Source organism: Ursus americanus, chromosome 17, assembly GCF_024610735.1.
Source record: "Ursus americanus isolate L20-20 chromosome 17, mUrsAme1.1.p, whole genome shotgun sequence".
Taxonomy (NCBI): Eukaryota; Metazoa; Chordata; class Mammalia; order Carnivora; family Ursidae; genus Ursus; species Ursus americanus.
The window spans coordinates 57,668,019-57,687,977 of record NC_142143.1 but is presented as its reverse complement, the minus strand read 5'-3'; the positions used below and the strand labels follow the sequence as shown (position 1 = coordinate 57,687,977).

The 19,959-nt window shown below is 35.2% G+C and overlaps 1 protein-coding gene across 1 annotated transcript; it reads left to right on the top strand.

Moving 5' to 3' along the window:
• The first annotated feature begins 16,976 nt into the window (after positions 1 to 16,976).
• On the top strand, positions 16,977 to 17,912 carry LOC123791203 (olfactory receptor 6C76-like). The gene has a single exon (XM_045795832.2). The coding sequence runs from the start codon at positions 16,977 to 16,979 to the stop codon at positions 17,910 to 17,912; it is 936 nt and encodes a 311-aa protein (XP_045651788.2).
• Positions 17,913 to 19,959: the final 2,047 nt, after the last annotated feature.

Genomic DNA, 19,959 nt, shown 5'->3' with positions numbered 1-19,959 from the left:
ATGTGATTATGAGAAAGTAAACCCCTGAAAGCAAAGTTGAATGAAGAACTCTGCCTTTCTCTACATAAATTCTTTAAACACCTCAATTCTTTTTTCTGATATATATATATATATATATATATATATATATATATATATATATATATATATATATATATATATAATCAATGTCTCTTTTCCTTATTAGCCTAAAAACCAGGTCCTAACTGGTTTTCTACATAGGAGACGGTCAATCTTATCCTGTGTAACTAAATTTCAGTTGTCAGTAATCTCCATTGTTTCTCACATCAAAGCAAAGCTGCTTATACATTCATAGAAAAGATACAGGTTGCTATACTATAAGAAGCTATGAAAAACATATACAAATATGGAATGTATTTTATGTGAAATAAAAATATGTATCAACTAATATTTCTCAAATTTCTTCTTCCGCATCACCAAGAAAATATGTTTATAGATTTTATTTATTTATTTGTCAGAGAGAGAGAGAGAGCACAAGCAGGGGGAGCGGCAGGCAGAGGGAGAAGCAGGATCCCCACTGAGCAAGGAGCCGGATGCAGGGCTTGATCCCAGGACCCTGAGATCATGACCTGAATGGAAGGCAGACGCTTTACCAACTGAGCCACCCAGGCATCCCAAGAAAACATGTTTAAAATTAAAAGCATTATTAAAATGTCTCCATGAATTCATCAATAAAATGTAATTAAAACATGTTGAAAAATTAAATAGAAATTTAAGACAAAATCTGCTGTCAGACTTATCTTTGCCATTTGAATGAGGTGGTATCCATTTTGTATTAGGTTTTTTTAGAAAAAAATAGTTTCAGTGAAAGAGAAAAGATGAAATTTACCTTTTTCTTCCATTGATAATATATTCTAAAAAAATAGGTTAACTGAAGATTTCCCTATTTCTGACAAGCATATTTGAGAGGGAAAAGAGTGGTCTATAAAAGTAAATTAAGCTATCCTGATAGATTTCATATTTATCTTCAGACTGTTTCAACTTATATTAAGATGGTCTTTCCTACTGCCATGAAAAACAACAAGTTCAGAATCTAGAATGGTATGAGGTAGACTCCAGAGAGTATCTTGGAAATGACGATACATGAGTTTCTTATGCCTCAGTTTTCCTTTATTAGCAAATCTACATACTGTCTTTATCTTTCCAGCGCCTTCTTCACAGCAGGTTCTACCTCTGTCACCCAAATCTAAGAAAATGACTCTTGCAGGTATCTGAGAATGTAAAAAATGTGCTCAAGCCTGGTTGCTATAGTTAATGAGCCCCTTGACTCCAATGTGTCACTAAGAAAATTGGTTGTCTTGAGACAGTAGTTGTGAATCTAACTCAATACAAGGTAAGTGGATTTGACTTTGGTTTCTTGATTTCCAGCTTGGCCTGGTATATAGGTTAATGTAAAGAGCTCTACATAGTTTGTAAGTCCAAGATAGAAATACCTTTTCTTATTTCTCATAAACAGACAAGAGTGTCCGTGAGCACTCACTTACTTTTTCCCATTGTCCTTTCGTGGAATGGGTTACATTTTCTTTAAACAGGTTTAACATAATACTACCACAAAATGAAAATTAAATGATAATTTTATTCAATTTAAATTCTTTATTGGGCAATTTGTACAGAAATGAAATTATATAGGTTTGCTTTTGTAAGAATGTAACATGTAAGCCCAAATGCAAAAGTAAAAGTAGGAGGGTATACAAACAACATGAAAATATTAAGTAAGTGAATATATATATATATATATATATATATATATACACACACACACATATATATATATGGTATATATAATAAGTGTGTAGGTAGATGGAGAGAGAGGTAAAGAGAGAGAGGAAGGAAAGTAAGGGTAAGGGAAGGTTGATCCTCTTGATTGATAGAAAGTTCTCTGAAGATGTTTCTAATATTCATCTTGTTAGTAAGTTTAACTTGAAATACCATTGTAAAGTATCGTGAAATAATGAAATTTCTATTACAGATGTGATGGTTGATGAGAAATGCATCGGAGGTCATGTTTTTAGAGGCTTTCAAAAGTATTTAAATTCATATTATTTTTCACACTAATATTTCTAAAATGCTTTTCCTTTAACAATAGGGAAAATTACATGTATGTAGTGACTATGCAGAGCACACATGTCCCATAATCTTTTTAAAAATCAAATGGCAATTATCGTCACTTTCTTGGTTTGTGGTTATGGAAAACATAAATAGTAATTTATTTTCATTGGTGAATTATCATCTTGAAAGTTGATTCTGATAAACATAAAGTTAAATGGGAGCTTAGAATAAACATTTCTTAGTAATATTGTATTTTGGAATTTCATTGACTCATATTCCCAGGAAGCATTCCTCAAATTCTGGAGATTACAAAATACTCTCAACAGAGTATTAGTCATTCATGGACCATTGAATCTCTTGGGATCTTAATAACAAGTGATGACTGGCTGGAGGAAAAGATAATCACTAAAACTTACTGATCACAAAATCTAAGAATCACACAAAAAATTTTAGAAAAGCCTTCATTTTGTCTTATATATAAAAATGTTCAGAAGGAAAAGTGAACCAAATGAACAGATAACTGAATTAGAATAGAAAAGGAAGACACCAGTTATTTTATACGTTCCATGGAATTTCTGCCTTATCTTTTTTTTTTAATTTTAGTGTTTTTTTTAATTATATTATGTTAGTCACCATACAGTACATCCCTGGTTTCCGATGTAAGGCTCGATGATTCATTAGTTGCATATAACACCCAGTGCACCATGCAATACGTGCCCTCCTTATTACCCATCACCGGTCTATCCCATTCCCCCACCCCCTCCCCTCTGAAGCCCTGTTTGTTTCTCAGAGTCCATAGTCTCTCATGCTTCATTCCCCCTTCTGATTACCCCCTTTCTTTATCCCTTTCTCCCCCTACCTTATCTTAACCAGGCTGCCTGTGCTCAGTTAAATTCTTCTAAGTATGAACAAAGTAAATGTGGTAACATTTTTCTAAGACATTCCATTTAATCATGTTTTCTGTAAAAGGCAAACTACGTATTTCTTTTATCTAGAAACAACAGGAGAGGTGGTGGTATTTTCTAGTTCTCTATAACAACTTTTTTTTTTAAAGATTTTATTTATTTATTCGACAGAGATACAGAGATAGAGACAGCCAGCGAGAGAGGGAACACAAGCAGGGGGAGCGGGAGAGGAAGAAGCAGGCTCCCAGCGGAGGAGCCTGATGTGGGGCTCGATCCCACAACGCCGGGATCACGCCCTGAGCCGAAGGCAGACGCTTAACCGCTGTGCCACCCAGGCACCCCTCTATAACTACTTTTTATACTATTCATTTGCTTTCATAAATATTCAGTTTTTTTAAATCTCTAAATCACGTAGTACTAATGGAAACCTTTCAATACAGTCTTTTGAGAATTCTGTCTTAAATCCCTGCTTAAACTGAAATCATTAATATAGTTTAGCCTATGAGGAGAGAGGCAGAAATGGGTAGAAAGGCAGAAGAGGAAGAATCTAAGAGCACAGAAAGAACAACAAGCTTTCCTGTAAAGAGGACGGGGGTTGGATACTCAAATGAAATTATTTACCTTTTAAAATAACATTCAGAGAACATTGGACAAAGCATGGTCTTTCCCCCCTTTATGTGGCCAAACATGCTCTTTGGCAAATTCCACATGAAAAGAATTACTATTAGAAACTATATATTAGTTAAAAACTACATGAATAGATTTCACAGCATATTCAATTGCTTAAAGTTTCCTCCTTTTATTTATACTAAGGAGATTTTTAAACAGTATTAAAGATATTATCTTAAATTCATTGATTGCATACTTAAGTGATCTGAAGATTTGCTGAGTTTTTAATGAGGGGCAAATACTCTGAGCTGAGAGTAATACGCAATCTGAATGCGGCAAAACTTCATATCATTAAGCAGGTACTAGAGTCCACAAATCTAATGGGACAGCTTTTACTGAACAAATGAATGAAGGAGTGGGTGAATGAAGGCATGGAAGGCAGTTGGCTCTGGCAATAGCAAAAACAGGCCATTCTAAATATCATCTCTTTCTTTCCAGTTTCCTATGATATGTTCCTAGCTGCTATTTTCCCTGTTAGTTTCATTTTCCAGAATATATAAATCTACAAGAGTAGTGATATCCTCTATGCTATCTTCTTATCTCTGTGTGTGTGTGTGTGTGTGTGTGTGTGTATACAGTATCCCAAACATATTAATACTTAAACTAAATCTTTATGTGAAGATTTCAGAGCAGCATGAGTATATATGTGTAATTTTATTTATTTATTTATTTATTTATTTTGAGAAAGCAAAAGATCTCTTTCTCTTTCTCTGTGCAGGGAGGGGCAGAGGGAGAAGGAGACAGAGAATCCCAACAGGCTCCACTCCCAGCTCAGAGCCTGACAGGTGGTTCAATCCCATGACCCCAAGACCACGACCCAAACCAAAATCAAGAGCCAGATGCCCCACCGACTGAGTCACCCAGGTGCCCCCATATGTGTACTTTTGAGATGAATTGAAGATTTCAATACAATGAACTTTCCGTTTCTTCATAAGGAGAGGAATCACTCATCTGAATATACTGTCAGTCAGACTTTGGCTCTGCTGTAATAAACACATAAATAATCTTTTTACCCCATGTGGAAATCTAATGTTAAAAATCATCATTCTCAGTATTAGAAATAATTCCTAAACTGCTTCCAAGCACCAACTTGGATTTTTGTCCCATAACAACTAGTACTCATTGAAGGGTGGTACCAGATAGAAAATTAACTCTCATTACAATGCATAGGACAGCCTGAGGGAAGGTCAGGGTTTTGCAATGGTTCAAACATAGAATGGTAAGATCCAGAACTAACATATCAGTTCTGTGGATGTAAAAATATAAAAAAAAGTAAAATAAAAATAAATAAGAGGCATTTTCAAAAAACAAAATTTTCTTGAGGTGAGGGTGGGGCAAAAAATGCAAGCCTGTCGGGTAAGTAGAGGAAGCAATGACATCCAGGAATCTGGCTGAAGAGACACAATTCATTGTGAACTTTTCAATGAAGACAGGGAATGCAGGAAGAGTAGACAGTGGTGCAGGGAAGCAGTGAAAAAAAGCCAGTTGCTGTCATGTTCACTTCTGGGATGACATAGTAACAAGGAAGAAACTACATGCAAACATTTTGAAGACAATATGACATCAGGTGAGGAACGTTGTGGAAAGAACTTAAACACATAGAACTCTCTCTTCTAATACTACTTCTTAGCCATATCCGGGGTTGAATTTATTATTTTCTAGAGACTGAGTCCCATGCAGTCTCTCTGCACATTTGAGAATGTCATTACATTCACCATTCGAACTGCCTTAGAAAAGAATACTTTTATTTATTTATTTTTAAAGATTTTATTTATTTATTTGACAGAGAGAGAGACAGCCAGCGAGAGAGGGAACACAAGCAGGGGGAGTGGGACAGGAAGAAGCAGGCTCATAGCGGAGGAGCCTGATGTGGGGCTCGATCCCATAATGCCGGGATCACGCCCTGAGCCGAAGGCAGACGCTTAACGACTGCGCTACCCAGGCACCCCAGAAAAGAATGCTTTTAATTAATATGGATGACATGATCTAAAATGGCATTGCATCTCAAAATTAATGGAGAAATGCAAAGTAGGGAGAAGGAGCTATCAAGGAACAAAGGCCTTTCTCCAGGACTGCTCCATTCCTTATGTTGCTCCTTTCCAATTTCTAGATATATTGAGCAAAGAATTAATCTCTTACCTAATGAAAAAGAGTCTTTCCATACACTCACCAAAATCAGTGAGCATCTTGGAGGCTATAGTCCACATATAAATTACATGATCTGAGCACACCATAAGCCTTGGAACAATATTGTGTAGTCAATTCCATAACTATATAAGGGACAGTATTATGGATGCAATAGCATTTTAACATTTTGTTCTCATTTGATAGCAATAACCAAGAAAACCTTAGGCCAACGCATGAGGTACTAATCCAAACTTTACATTGATATCAGTCACAGTAAGTTCCATGTATTGAATATTAACAATGCAGAATGCATTTACAATTGTTTGATCACTGCACATGTATTGTCTCATTTAATCTTCATACCCACCTAATCATCATTGCTATATTTCAGGTAAGTAAAATCAGCCTTGCCTTTTCTATGCTCCCTGTCTGCCAACCACCCCCCTTATGGTATTATGTTTCTGTGACCATACAATATTGCATAAGCTTTGAAGGAACAGGACCTCCAGGAAAATTAAATTCCAACAGGTGTCATGCTCATAAGTGGAAGAGCTGAATCTCAAAGTCAGCGTTCTATACACAGAAGAGGGACTCACACTTATATGTGAAAAACAGTAATTTTACAATTTTAATTTTAAATTTAAGTTTAATTAATCTTACTTAATTTTAATTAAGTATATCTAAAAATAATTTGAAAATAAACTATATGACCCATTGCAAAGTTTAATTTGACATTTGACATTCTATTATTAGCATAAATAGATCCAAAATTAAATAATCTGGATATGATGAAAATATGAACATGTTAAAATTAAATTCTTGCATTACAATTTGTTTTGTTTTTATTGTTAAATGTGCCCCATGTACAGAGTGTATATAAAATTAATGATTGTTGTTTAAAATAATTTAAAAAAAAACAAGCATACTCCACTTCCCAGGCTAACATACCAAACACCATATTTTAACATAGAAACTCCCAGCTTTTCTGCCCCCCAAAATATAGATCTCAAAAGACACATCACCATACTGACGCTACTTTTATTTTCACACCATCAAAATTAACTCTGTATTTTTGTTTCTTTTCTGGGTTTTGGTCAGGTTTAGGGAATTTAGGGAATTAAAAATTACAAACAGTAAATTTCAGCTGCATGCTTTTACAAAATTTGAGAAACGTATGCAGTTATATGTCTACAAGCACAGTCAAAATTAATATTATCTCAATCCCTTCAAAATATTTCCCCATTCACTTTTGTAGTCAATGCCTATTCCTTATTCACAGCTCTTGAAGAATCCACTGGTCCATTATCGTTTGGTTTTGTTTATTTTGTATTGTCATAGAGAAGGAATCATATCATATATAGCTTTTGAGTATCCCTTTTTTCACCTTTAAAATGCTTTTGAAATTCATCCATGTGTTTACATATATCATTTGTTTATTCCTTGTTTATGTGGATACATGGATTCACCAGTTGATGGAAATTATAAAGCTTCAGGTTTCATATTTAAATAGAAGGTCTGTTTTGGGTTATCTTTTGTATATGATAAAAGATGTTGGGCTGGCCTAGAAAAGGGTCCAAGACACCCAAGATGGCCGACTATCCCACCAAGATTTAAACTGACACCCAAGATGGCCGACTCTCCCGCCAAGATTTAAACCTAAACCTAGGTGGGAAACCGAAACCCGTTTACCGACTTCCACCACCCCCAGCAGTACCCAATAAAACCCTGCCACGACTCTCCAAGACAGACTTTCCCCCACTCCCAGCGGTGCCCAATAAAAACCCTCGCTGCCCTGCCCTGGGCGCAACTTCACCGACTCAACGCTCTTTCCTGAGTTGGGGAACCTTGCCCGAGGGTGCTTGCAATAAAGTTCATCCTCTGGACCACGTTTGCCTTTGCGGTCTTGATTTCATTAGCGATGAGAAAAAAACCTAACAAAAGATATATGCTGTCGTTCAGATTTTGCTTATGGAAGTCCAATTGTTCCAGCACCATTTGCTTACAAATAATGTGTTGTCATTGAATCTTTTGGGCACCTATTTTAAAAGTTAATAGAGTCTATTTTTGGACTCTCTATTCTGTCCCTGGATCTATATATCTTTTCTTTTACCAATACCATATTCTCTTAATTAATCTACCTTATAACAAAGGATGGCTTAATAATTTTATTATATAAAAATTTACAACAAAATAAAAAGTTATTTTGACTATTTTAGGTTTTTTAGCTTTCCATAGAAATTTTAGATTAGGCTTGTAATATCAACAACAACAACCACAAAAACTTTCATTTTAAGCTTGACTTAAAGGACTTGGAATTCCCATTCTTAGAAAATAAAAGGCTAGGGGCGCCTGGGTGGCTTAGTCATTAAGCGTCTGCCTTTGGCTAAGGGCGTGATCCTGGCATTATGGGATCGAGCCCCACATCAGGCTCCTCCACTGGGAGCCTGCTTCTTCCTCTCCCACTCCCCCTGCCTGTGTTCCCTCTCTCGCTGGCTGTTTCTCTCTCTGTCAAATAAATAAATAAAATCTTAAAAAAAAAAAAGAAAAGGCTAAACAAACTGAAAATTGATAACTTGTCTTTGACCTTTCTGAGAACTGAGGTCATAGGGTAAACTGCCACCTTGCAAATGGAAGAGAGGAACAAATTCAGAGTCATGGTGAGATCTGCTTATCTGGAATATAACTGCTAGAGCCTTAAAATGGTAGGAATACTTAAATGGTATTGACGAATTGGTGAGAGTGAGTGTGGACTAGAATTAGGGAGAGAATTCAGAATGACCTCTCACTTTCATGGAGGTTACCTCCAGGGGTTCTTGTGAAAAACAAAGAAAATCCCTTCCTGCTGAAGGAAAAGTAACCATTTTAAAACACACCAAAATTGTTCTCCATTACAAAGACCTACTTTTCAGTGAATTTTACTATATCATTACCCCAACGGGGCAAAGCACATTACTCACAATCCAATCCTCTCTAAACTTTATGTCTGAACTCAAAGGTGGGTGTTTGGGACAATTATACCCCTAGAGAAATGGTTGTGAAAATCACATCTTAGAGACACGAGGTTAAAATACTGAAGTGTAATCATAAGATTTCAAACAATACCCTTTTCCCACAACTACCACCACACAATATACAATATAACAGTGGAATACAGCTGTAGAGCTCTTCTCTCTCTTGGAAAGAATACTTACAGAAGGGGAGATAAAAGCAAAGACACTAAAAGATATGAAAACATCATCAACCTACAGCTTCAGCCACAGCAAATATTAAACACATAGCAGCAAAATTATCCGAGCAAGATTATCCTAAATCTCCATACTAATGACCGATTTACATCAGTTTATATTTCAACAACAACAAAAACACAAAGCATAGTAATGGATGACCCCACTTTCCTTGTGATTGTACTGGATGATGACTTGGGGATGTCCTTATCTCTTGACAAGTCTTTCCCCATTGCCAGGGATTCCTTGTTAAGATATTAAGGCTAGAACTCAAACAAAAATGGCTTCTTAATGGTTTCATCCCGCATAATCATATTTATCCTAGAAGCCACCTCTATGGATGTACAATTACAAGGAGAGGCGTTAACCAGCATTCAAGAGCCCTCCTGGTAAAAGGACCCTCAAAACTCACTATGGGACAGTGGCTTACTTTAGCGACTTCAAGTCAGGTCCAAGACCAAAAGCCACCAATGGATGATAGGAAGCCAACTTATTAAATACCAGGCTATGTTTATAGATATGCCTACAGTAATACTTGAGACCTGTCAGACTTTAAACCCAGCTACCCTTAAGTACATGGTCAAAGCCTAAGTGACACTCGAAATAGCATTTCTCTATTAAATACTGAAGTAATACAATACGTGAAGCAGTTTTACAAAACGGAATGACAATAGACGTTTTTAACTGCTACACAAGGTGGAAGTTGTGCTATCACAAAAACAGAGCGCTGCGTATACATCCAGATAATCACAAAATATTTCTGGGTTACTGACATGAATACTCAAATTGGCTCTTTAAATGATCCCTCTCTTTCCTTTAATGATTGACTAAACTCCTGGACTGCAAAAGGATTTTTTGTCAACTACCAAAGGACTCTTAATTTGGGTTTCTTTTTCATTTTGTTATACTAATCATGTCTTGCTGTTTTCTCCCATGTCTCTCCACCTGGTGTCGAGACTCCTTCACTGCCGTAACTTCAAGCCAACAGATGATCCTTTCCACTTGGGAAGATCTACACATGCAGTCTCCCTTGGATTCAGCTGCCTCTGCCTTTTGTAACTCCTGTATCTATATAACCCCAACTGACCAATGTTGACCCATAGGTAGGGACATCTCTACGCGCCTATTCAGCAGGAAGAAGTTACAGAAGACGAGACCTTCCAGCAACCTTAAAGATTTAAGGGTCAAAATTGTTCAGGGGGGAATGATGTGGGAAACAAAGGCAGAAGAAAAATTATTACATTTCCTTACTACCTACAGCCCATTGATAAGTCCTGGAGACAGGCAGAGTGACATTCCTCTAGGGACTCAACTGCCTCGATGTTAATACTTTGCTAAGGGCAGAAGGCAATCCTAGCCTGACGCCCCCCTCACCCCCCACCAGGATCCTGTAAGTCTACTTTAACATGAAAAATTCCTTTGGAAATTTCCTTTATCTCTAACCCCCCCCCCCAAGATATGTGTTGGCAATCATCCCCCAAGCATGTGGTCCACTGATATACATCTGAAGGGTCTCATGACTAAGGTTTTATTAGACGGTAATAAATAACTTTTCCCCACCAATAGGTAGCCCCCTCAAGGTCCTGGAAACCTTGATTCCAAAATTCCTTAGAACCTTACACTATACCTAACCCCCTCCCAACTTACGGATATATAATGTGCCACTCCTCATGACCCCGGTGCAGCTCTTTCTGCCCACAGGTCCTGTCCCCATGCTTTAATAAACTACCTTTATGCACCAAAGACATCTCAAGAATTCTTTCTTGGTCGTTGAGTCCGGACTCCACCCCACCTCACCTCACTGATATCCCACAATCTCATCACATTGCAAAGGAAAAAAAATAAAACAAACAAAAACACCCTACCATCTGAAGAGACAAAGCAAGCTACAGAATCAGAACAAATATAACATAGATGCTAAAGGTATCTATCAGGGGACTGAAAACAACTATGATTAATATGGTAAGGGCTCTAAAAGAAAGAGTAGAAAGCATGCAGTGACAGATGACAAAATTAAGTGCAAAAATGAAAACTGTAAGAAAGAATAAAAGGAAATGCTAGAAAAAAATATATAACTAAATTGAAAATGCCTTTGATAGGCAAGTTAGTAGATTGAAGAAGGCAGAGGAAAGAACCAGTGATTCCTGAAGACAGCTCAATAGAAACCTACCAAACTGAATGCAAGAGAAAAAAGAAAAAAATTTACAGCACAGCATCCGAGAATATGGGACAAACCCAAACTTGTAACATAGGCATCATTGGAATACCAGAAAGAGAAGAAAGAGATGAGAAAAGAAATATTTGAAGAAATAGTGGCTGTAGAACATTCCAAAATTAGTGACAGACACTAAAACACAGACACAGGAAAATTAGAGAACACCTAACAGGAAACACACACTCACACACACACACACACACACACACACACACACACACACAAATTCAACTATCCATATAATATTCAAATGCAGAAAACAGAAAGAAAATCTTTAAATAAAAGACAGAAGAAAAATATAGCTTATCTGGAGAAGAACAAGGGTGAAATTACAACACACTTTTAATCAGAAAATATGCAAGCAAGAGGGGAATAGAGTGAAATATTTCAAGTGTTTAAAGAGAAAAACCACTAACCCACACACAGTTAAATTATACTTCAAAAGTAAAGGAGAAATTAAGACTTTGTCAAACAAACTAAATGAATTCATTATCAGCAGTCCCGACCTACAAGAAAGTTTTCAAAAGTTCTTCAGGCAGAAGAAAATTATACATATCAGAAAACTTATTCTACCTATACAAAAAAAGATGAACACTGAAGAAGAAATAATTGAAGGTAAAATACAATACACTTACTGTAAAGATAAATTAATGAAGACAGTATGGTATTGAATATAGAATATACATAAAGATCAATGAAACAGAATAGAAATTCCACAAGTAGAACAACACATAGTTGATCTTTGACAAAGGAGCAAAGGCAATTAAACTGAGAAAATCTTTTCCACAAATGTAGAATTGGACATTCATATAAAAAATAAATCTAGACACAGACCTTTCACAAAAATTAACTCAAAATGGATCATAGACCTACTATAAAACGTCAACAATAAGCAAATGGAGGTTGGTTGGTGGAGCCGGGATTCTCACTTTTGGAGTGGGAAGTTACAGAGAAGAAAGGGAGGAAAGTTACATATAGTAATACTTATGTATTTATATACAAGTTATTAGGATCACATATATTTCCTGGCTCTGTCCTCTTAGAGATTCTAGAAGCAATGACACCGTGGTAGCAAGGAACACACCTAGAGCTCAGACCTTGGTTTCTAATACCATTCTCCAATAAAAGTAACCAGGTATTACTGCAGGAATGTCTGATTAGAGGGCTCTGGTAAGGAATATATAAGATGATCCTGAAGCATCTTATAGTAGCAGAAAATAAAGAAGTGACTTTTAAAAAACACACTATGATGGTTGGATGTCAAGTGGAAGAGTAGCCAACTGAAAGGCCTCCCAATGGCCAAAGCTAGAAAAATTCAGCAACAAAATAAATTAATATTGGATATAAGTCAGAAGTATAAAATAAATATCCATGAATCCATACTAATATAAATAAATAATTGAGTAAATTAATAAATGGGGAAGAACACACAAATTTCCCATGTAAAGGAATCCCAAATAATTTATACAGATACTCCATCTTCTAGGTAGAGCATAATTCCCACTGTTCAGTGTCAGCTGCTCATAGTGACTTCCTTCCGCAGGGTCCAATGTGGAAAGTGCAGGATGGGAGGACAGCAAATTTGTGGAGAACCCTAACAAGTAGTGCTTCAGTCAGGTGATCAAAGTTCACATGAACAATAATAAATTATTCTGATAGCAAAAACTCAAGATATGATTGTGATGAAAATGGCAAATTTAACCACCATGGGCTTCTTTCCCAAAACACATAACCCTAATTTAATCCTAGAGTAACAGCATATAAATCCCCATCGAGGTTATTATACAAACTAGTTGCTCAGAGTTCTCAAAACTCTCAAGATCATCAAAATTCTGAGAGAGTGCCCCATCTAAAGAAGCCTACGGAGATGATAAATGTACTGTAGTATCCTGGAAGAGATCCAGGAACAGAAAAAAGAAACATTAGGTAAAAATCAAGGAAATCTGAATAAAGTAGGTTCTTTATAGCTAATAATAATGTATCAATCTAACAACATATCAATAAGTGTGTCAGTTCATTAACTGCAATGAATCTACCATAATAACATGTTAATAATAGGAGAAACTGTATTGGGGACATATGGTAACTCTACCTTCACATTTTTTCCATAGTTCTAAAACTGTCCTAAATAAAAAATTCATTCAAAAAGGAACCTGATGATATCTTGATTGGAATTTTGTTGAATCTATCAATACATTTAAAATACATTTAAATATTGATACCTTAAAAATATTGACCCTTCTAAAACATGAGGATTTTTTAACTTTCTGTTTGGTTATATGCTGATTTTTTTAATTCTCCATCACAAAGAATTGGTTTACTTATTTTTTTATTGAAGCATAATTAACACACATGTTATATTAGTTTCAGGTATACAACATATTGATCCAACAATTCTATACATTACTCAATGTTCACCGCAGTAAGTACTGTACTATATATTATTACAATATTATTGACTATATTCCCTATGCTTTCACCTCCATGACTTATTTATTTTATAACTGGAAATTTCTGCCTCTTAATCTCCTTTATCTCTTTCACCCATCCCCCACCCATTTCCCCCCTCTGGCAACCACTAGTTTGTTCCCTGTAGTTGTCTGTTTTTTTTTTAAACTATTTATTTATTCCTTTGTTTTGTTTCTTAGATTGCACATATAAGTGGTATTTGTCTTTCTCTGACTTATTTCACTTAGCATTAAACCCTTTAGGTCCATCTATGTTGTTGCAGATGGCAAGATCTCATTTTTTTCTTTCCTTCTTTTTCTTGGCTGACTAGCATTCCATTGTATATATATCACATCTTCTTTATCCATTCATCTATCAATGCACACCGGGTTGCTTTCATGTCTTAGCTATTGTGAATAATGCTGCAGTAAGTGTAGAGGTGCATATATCTTTCTGAATTAGTGTTTTCGTTTTCTTTGGGTAAACACCCAGTAGTTAGATTACTGAACCATATGGTATTTTTATTTTTAATTCTTTGAGGAACCTCCATGCTTTTTTCCACAGTGGCTGTCACAATTTACATCCCCACCAAAGGGCATGAGAGGGTTCCATTTTCCTCCACATTCTTAGCAACACTTGTTTCTTGCCTTGTTGATTCTAGCCATTCTGACAGTTGTAAGGTGATATCTCATTGTGGTTTTGATTTGTATTTTCCTGATGATTAATGATGTTAAGAACATTTTCACATGTCTGTTGGCCATCTATACATCTTCTTTGGGAAAATCACCTATTCAGAATCACTGCCCAGTTTTTATTTGGATTATTTGCTTATTTGATGTTGAGTTGTATCATTTCTTTATATATTTGGATATTAACTCCATTTGGATGTACCATTTGTAAATATCTTCTCCCATTCAGTAGGTTACCTTTTCATTTTGTTAATGGTTTCCTTCATTGTGCAAAAAGTTTTTTATTTTGGTGTAGTCCCAATAGATTGTTTATTTGTTTATTGTCAATATATCTTTATTAATAAAATATTTGAATAGCACATTTTATATCCTTGTGGCCCTTTCTTCTTGCTGTTTTCTGCTTCTTCACAAGTTTACACATAATTGGATTATAGTGCCTCAGCAGACATTTATCTCAGGTAAAAATAATATAACATTGACAAATGAAAATTCTAAGACTGCTTTTTCCTCACTGCTATTCTCTGCATTTATACACCTCTCTGACATTTAATTTTTTTAAATCATTTCCTAAGGCTACCTAATTAAAATTATTCAAGTAAACTTTAGAATATACTCCTCAGGAACATCTCTCTCCAGAGACGTTTTAATTGTTTCCCTGTTAAGAATCTCCTGTGACTATTTTGAGGGGGGAGAAAAAAACAGATAAAACCAGTCTGTTTTGGTAACAATAGTTAGAAAACCAACTTTTCCCACTGGAAGGTAAGAAAAAGGTGGGTTTTTTTTTTTTTTTTTTTTAAATTACAACCCATCTTTATTTTACAGAAGTTACTGGGAGCCAGGTAAAATGTTATATTAGTAGATCTTCCTAACATCTATGGTTAGGATATTGTTATTTTCATGGAAATTTTGGAAAATAAGAGATACTAAATGGCTGCTCTTGGATCGTGCAACTTAGGATAGTTCCTTCCATTTCAAAGATTTTCTCTCTCACAAATTTTTATTCATTCCTATGCAGCTCACCTCTTTCCTGTACCTGTTTTTCCTTTTTTTTTCTTAAATTTATTATTATGTTATGTTGGTCACCATTCATTACATCATTAGCTTTTGATGTGGTGTCCCATGATTCATTGTTTGCATATAACACCCAGTGCTCCATGCAATACGTGCCCACCTGTTATTTCTTGATTCTCACTCATGGATTGACCCTCTCCTTCTTTTGAACTAAGAGTTTCACTTAGTTAACCAGCAAAATATACAGCTTTGTCACCTCTATTTGCCTATTTTCACATAACTAGTGCCTCAATCTCACATTTTTCTCTTTCTCTTACTTTGTATTTATTTTGAGAGTCTTATCCACATTCCAGGAAACTATAGTCTCTAGTCCTGCCATGTTACCAGGTAGAAATTTAGGGCAGAGGTCCATTTTGCTGCTGGCCTACCCTCTCCACACCTCTAGCTTTACTCCTAAACAAAGAGTTAGTGCCAGAGATACTGCTACCCAATGAAAAATTTTTGCAAGACCATTTGAGTCTCAGCCTTTCATACTAAACATGGATTGACTACATGGAACAGTCCATAAACCTGTTTCCACTGTGTTACAGAACCTCTTGAATACTTTGCTGCCACCTTCTACCAGCAACTGGGGCTGTGTCAACTTTCTATCAGGGTCTCCCAACTTCAGGAATAAGCTTTCTCCTAAACTTATTCTTCAGTGTGTTTCATCTTTCTCTATGCAACCAGGATCATCCTGCCAAATTCTACCTACACACTACAGACATATGTTCTTGCATAATGAAATTAAAGGGAGAAACAAATTGTGAAGTCTATAAAATGTCCCAAAAGTAAAGTAAAGCCTCAAACACTGACACTCAATTAAAGTAAGGCAACAGAACATTTGGATTTGAGAAGTCAAATTATTACTACATAGGATTATATAACTGTAAGTATATTTTTCACTTCTTACCTCATTAATTTTTCCATTTTCTAATCAATTCGTAACTTAAATCACTTAAATTTGTCTGTTTGATTATCTTCTAAAAAGTAAAAGATTATTATTTAATACAGAAAGGAAAAGTTTTAATTCTTAGTTTGTTTAAGATAATATAAATTTCAGATTTTATAGCCCTGATTCTTTTGTTAAGTTATTAATTCTCTATTTAGGCAAGACTGGCATGAAACATCTTGAAAAAATTGTAGAAAGTATTTTAAAAAGCAAACTTCAAGTGTTTTATTTTAAGAAAACTCATTAGAACGTGTGGTCATTAATAAAATATTTTAATAGAAATAAAATAATATATTTTATAGTTTTCTTACACATATGAAATTTTAAAAGAAAATTAAAAAATGATAAGCATATTTTTCATATACAGATGTGTTTATTAGAGCTATCAAGTGACTCACTCAATGTTACATGGCTAGGGTCTATAAGGAAATACTGGGTATAAGTTTCTTTGTCCTGGCTCAAATATATTTTCAGAATTTAGTACAATTTGGTGGCTAATTTATTAGTCCATTTTATGTCTTCTATATTTCTTAAGCCAGCAGAAGTGATAAAAAAATAATCCTGGACTCACAAAAATCATTGTTTCTTGTTTGCATTTACAGACCTGGAAGAAGTCAGCAATAAGAAATGAAAAATAAAACATCTGTGAAAGAGTTCATTCTTCTGGGATTAACAGATGACCTAGAGCTAAATATTTTGATTTTTCTATTTCTATTTTTCACTTATATACTGAGTATAACTGGAAACCTGACAATTATTACCCTCACTCTGATAGATCCTCACCTTAAAACTCCCACGTATTTCTTCCTTAGGAATTTCTCTTTTCTAGAAATCTCATTTACAACAGTTTGTATTCCTAGATTTCTGGTGAGCATTATAACAGGAGATATGACCATTTTCTATAATTCTTGCATGTCACAGGTGTTTTTCTTCATACTCTTTGGTTCAACAGAATTTTTTCTTTTGACTGGTATGTCTTATGATCGGTACGTAGCTATCTGTAAGCCATTGCATTACACAACAATAATGAACAGCAGAGTCTGCAACCAGCTTGTAATTAGCTCTTGGCTGGCTGGATTTCTCATTATTTTTCCACCTGTGATCATGGGACTTCAACTGGATTTCTGTGACTCCAACATCATTGATCACTTCACATGTGACTCTTCTCCTATGCTATTGATCTCCTGCACAGACACAGCATTCCTAGAACTCATGGGATTCTTCCTGGCAGTATTCACGCTCATGGTAACCTTAGTATTAGTGGTTCTTTCCTATGTATTCATCCTTAAAACAATTCTGAGAATCCCCTCTGCTGAGCAAAGGAAAAAGGCCTTTTCCACTTGTTCCTCACACATGATTGTTGTCTCTATTTCTTATGGAAGTTGCATTTTCATGTATGTCAAAACTTCAGCAAAAGAAGGAGTGGCTCTGACCAAGGGTATAGCTGTGCTCAATACCTCTGTTGCCCCAATGCTAAATCCTTTTATTTACTCCCTAAGGAACCAGCAGGTAAAGCAGTCCTTTAAGAACTTAGCCAACAGATGCTTCTCAAATAAATTGTAATCATAAAGAAATTCATTACCTCAATTTTAAATGGAACCTATGTCTAACACAATGTTAACATTGTTATATTTCTCCAACCACTATGATATTCAACTTCCTTTCCTTCAGCTCTTATTCTTCATTTATTCTATTTTGGCCTCACTCAGTTCAACTTTCTTTTTACATTTACATGCTCTGAAAATTTTCTAAGCATGAGTGATTTGATGTCACGTAAGTGAGGATAATACTTAACAAGAATGCCAGAATTTAGTTTTAACAATCATTGAAAGAACTTTCTCTTTGCACACTAATCAAAGTCTAGATAAAATTCTAAGTAATTCTAAAAAGTTATTTCTCCCAGTGCACGAGCATTGAGTATTAATGTAATTCCATCTGTGAGGTAAAGTCTCCTACCTCTAGTGTGCTTTTATTTGTCCTTGTATCTCCTAGGGTTTTTATATTAAAAATGTTGATCTGTGCTATTTGGGACATAGGCGTTATATCTTCATCGTGAATTTTATCCTTTAATATTATAACATATCTTGTTTAATGTCTTTTCCGGACTAAATTCCAAATTTACTATAAGTATGGGATTGCCATTTCTGTAAAATCCCTATATTTTCACCACAAGCATTTTGAGTGAACTACACTGATGATTATTCCACAGCCCATTACTTTCTTTTAATTTGCTGATGCTGAGCTGGAGCTTATCTGACACTCCCTTGGAAAGAACCTGGTTTCCTGTGATCCAATTTCCTTTTTTTATTTTTTATTTTTTTGGAAATTAAAACCATGTGTTTTCTATCTCCCAGGTAGTTCTCAAAATTTCTGGCACACTGATGGCACCCTATAATGTTTTCTAGTATTCGTATGGTTTCATTATCTTAAAAATGGAAAATACATCTTTCAGAATTTTTATGGACATTGGAGGGTGTGGATTTAAGCATGTTTGCACTATCTAAAACTTGACATAAATCTTTCTTATAAGAAGTTCTTAATTATTGCTCTACGGTTACAAGAATAAAACTTAATATAGTATTTGTCCACTTGCTTCTTTCTTGTCCTCTCCCACAAGCAATGCATGAAATCATTTAACTTACCATCAGAACATTTTTCCTTAATATTTATTTGAATTCTCAGTGCTTTGGTTCTCTTTTCTCACTGTAAAAAGTTCTTCTGATAAGTGTTTACAGAAACAGGGTAACACATAATCAAAAACAGGTGAAAATTAAATTCTGAGAGCATGAATGTCTAAAACATCTGTGATATTTCCAACTGTGTCTCAGCAAAAATATTTACTATATCTGCTTGTAAAAAGTGTTTCACTCAATTTGATATTAACTTTTTAAAATAATTTTTATTTTGTTATATTAGTCACCATACAGTACATGCCAGTTTTTGATGCAATGTTCCATGATTCATTAGTTGCATATAACACCCAGTGCACCATGCAATATGTGCCCTCCTTACTACCCATCACCAGCCTATCCCAATCCCCCCCCCATCCCTCTGAAGCCCTCAGTTTGTAGGGTCCACAGTTAGAACTGGGAAGTACAGTGGACTCTCTTCTTAGGCATCATAGATGTGAATTTTCCACCTACTCCAGAATTATGTTCTTATTTCTTTCTTTGCTTTACAAAGCTTTTCATTTTTCCAGTTGTTGCTTTGGAGATTCTATGTAAATCTAAATACGTGCTTTGCATCTATTGATGCAGGTACGACTCAGACAGTGTGGTGTTCAATAAAGTCCTGATGCTTCGATGCATACAGGCAGAGAGAACTAGTGTGCTAGCTAGTGTTTAAAACCAATGATCAGAAAACAATACACAGACATAAATGTTACTAATATAATTTACAAATAATAATAAAACATTCAATAAACTTAATTGGAAATTCTATGTACAAAACTGATTTTCACAGAATGATTTCATTTATTTTTACCAAACTCATCTCCATAACTAATCTGTTTGCATATCAACCACAATTTAACAAATGCAGTTAAATTTAACAATGCAGCACTCAAATGCACAATTATAGTCAGAAGTTTCAGAACACTCAATAATTAATA

Coding starts and splice junctions, on each gene's coding strand:
- LOC123791203 (XM_045795832.2), top strand. CDS start 16,977: ATGAAAAATAAAACATCTGTGAAAGAGTTCATTCTTCTGGGATTAACA.